The sequence below is a fragment of the Triticum dicoccoides genome, chromosome 3B (assembly GCF_002162155.2).
Source record: "Triticum dicoccoides isolate Atlit2015 ecotype Zavitan chromosome 3B, WEW_v2.0, whole genome shotgun sequence".
Taxonomy (NCBI): Eukaryota; Viridiplantae; Streptophyta; class Magnoliopsida; order Poales; family Poaceae; genus Triticum; species Triticum dicoccoides.
Genome location: NC_041385.1, coordinates 346,495,200 through 346,496,475, shown reverse-complemented (window position 1 = coordinate 346,496,475; position 1,276 = coordinate 346,495,200). Strand labels below are relative to the sequence as shown.

Genomic DNA, 1,276 nt, shown 5'->3' with positions numbered 1-1,276 from the left:
CGATATCACGAGCATCTATGCTCGCGACTAGTTACTGCATGTTCAAAAAAAAAACTCTTCTCCAACTAACAACTTGCCATTCCAGCCACCCTCGCGGACAAAAATGATGGCAACCGCTCACCGGAGCTGGCTTCCTCTCCCCGTTCAGCGTCTTCCTAGCAGCTGGCTAATTACAACACTTCAAAACGAATCATATAAGGATTTGACCCAGATCCCATGAGTTAGCGGACGCGCACGATGTCGTGAGCATCTGTGCTCGCGAGTCGCGACCACGTCCAGAAAAAAAACTCTTCTCCGGCTAACAACTTGCCGTTTCAGCAACCCTCACCAGTCAGTGTGGACAAAAATGGTGGCAACCACTCACCGGAGGTGGCTTCCTCTCCCGGTTCGCCGTCTTCCTAGCAGACAACCCATGAAAACGCCCGTCTGCATCCTGATCTCCACACGAAACCGCGCCCGCCTCCCGCGTTGCCACCTCTCCCGTTCGAGTGACCCCACCCCCACCTCGGAGGCACAGGTTACCGACTCCCTGCGCGTCGCCTTCGCGTGCGGCGGCGCGGGGGGGCACGTCTATGCCGCGTTCGCGCTCGCCGAAGAGGTCCAGGCCTCGCTCCCTGGCTCTCGCTCCCTCTTCCTCGGCGCCCCCGCCCCGTCCCTCGAGTCCGCCACCGCCGCGTCTTCCTCATACCCATTCGCCCCCGTCCCTCCTTGCCTCCCCCGCGCGCTCCTCGCCGCGGCGCTGCACCTCTACCACTTCCGCCCCCACGTCCTCGTCGCCACCGGCGGTCCCCCCGCCCTGCCCAGCTGCCTCGCCGCGCTGCTCCTGGGACTCCCTTTCGTGATCCAGGACCAGGACGCCGGCCCCGCCCCTGCCACCCGCCTCCTGGCCCCCCTCTCTCGCCGCGTCTTTCTCGCGTTCAACGCGCCCGTCCGCCTCCTCCCGAAGCGCAAGTGCGCCGTCTACGGGAACCCCGTCCGCATGTCCATCCGCAACCGCAGGATGTCCAAGGCCGCCGCCATGGCGCGTTTCTTCCCCAGGGCAGGGCTGGTGGAGGCGGAGGGGATGGAGGTCGTGCTTGTGCTCGCCGGGACGGTGGGATCGCCGCAGATCAATGTGGCAGTACTTAACATGTATTACGAGATGCTGTCGAGAAGGAAAAATAGGTACATCATATGGCAGACGGGACCAGATGATTTCTGCGAGATGGAGAGCCTCGTCAGGGCCCATCGCCGGCTGTTTCTGACACCGTGAGTTCCCTTCCTTTGGCTGTATGAC

The 1,276-nt window shown here is 62.5% G+C and overlaps 1 protein-coding gene across 2 annotated transcripts in view; it reads left to right on the top strand.

Moving 5' to 3' along the window:
* Positions 1 to 286: 286 nt before the first annotated feature.
* LOC119276036 (UDP-N-acetylglucosamine--N-acetylmuramyl-(pentapeptide) pyrophosphoryl-undecaprenol N-acetylglucosamine transferase) overlaps positions 287 to 1,276 on the top strand; it is a 42,107-nt gene continuing 41,117 nt past the window's right edge. Inside the window, exon 1 of one of the 2 annotated variants that reach the window (XR_005136215.1) lies at positions 287 to 1,248. Coding sequence is in view for 1 of the 2 variants with exons in the window: in XM_037556989.1 (XP_037412886.1) it covers positions 347 to 1,248 (902 nt within the window). In the remaining variant the exon portion in view is untranslated. The remainder of the gene's footprint in view (positions 1,249 to 1,276) is intronic. The other variant, XM_037556989.1, reaches the window with a different exon arrangement.